Genomic DNA, 297 nt, shown 5'->3' with positions numbered 1-297 from the left:
GGCTGGAGGTGGAGACAGTGTCCAGCCAGCCTCTCCTGCAAGCTTGACCTGTGGCCAGGCTTGGTCCCACCCTCACCCATGACGGCCTGGAGGAAGGGCAGGGAGGTGAGTGCCCAGGACCTGAAGCCCCGCTCTCCGCAGAGCCCCCCACGGCTCAGACCGCCCACTGCAAAGACAAGAAGGAGTTTCTGTGCCGGAACCAGCGCTGCCTCTCCTCCTCGCTGCGCTGCAACATGTTCGACGACTGTGGGGACGGCTCGGACGAGGAGGACTGCAGCATCGGTGAGGGGGGGCGGG

General features: G+C 66.3%; 1 protein-coding gene across 1 annotated transcript in view; it reads left to right on the top strand.

The window, feature by feature from the left end:
* The window catches only part of LRP1 (LDL receptor related protein 1), an 86,951-nt gene that overhangs the window by 77,451 nt on the left and 9,203 nt on the right, over nucleotides 1-297 (top strand). Inside the window, exon 67 of the mRNA XM_015559767.1 lies at nucleotides 59-292. Within this exon, the coding sequence (XP_015415253.1) occupies nucleotides 59-292 (234 nt within the window). The remainder of the gene's footprint in view (nucleotides 1-58; nucleotides 293-297) is intronic.

The sequence above is a fragment of the Myotis davidii genome, unplaced genomic scaffold, assembly GCF_000327345.1.
Source record: "Myotis davidii unplaced genomic scaffold, ASM32734v1 scaffold1134, whole genome shotgun sequence".
Lineage (NCBI taxonomy): Eukaryota > Metazoa > Chordata > Mammalia > Chiroptera > Vespertilionidae > Myotis > Myotis davidii.
The sequence above is the reverse complement of the archived record's forward strand: the minus strand, read 5'-3'. Positions and strand labels throughout refer to the sequence as shown.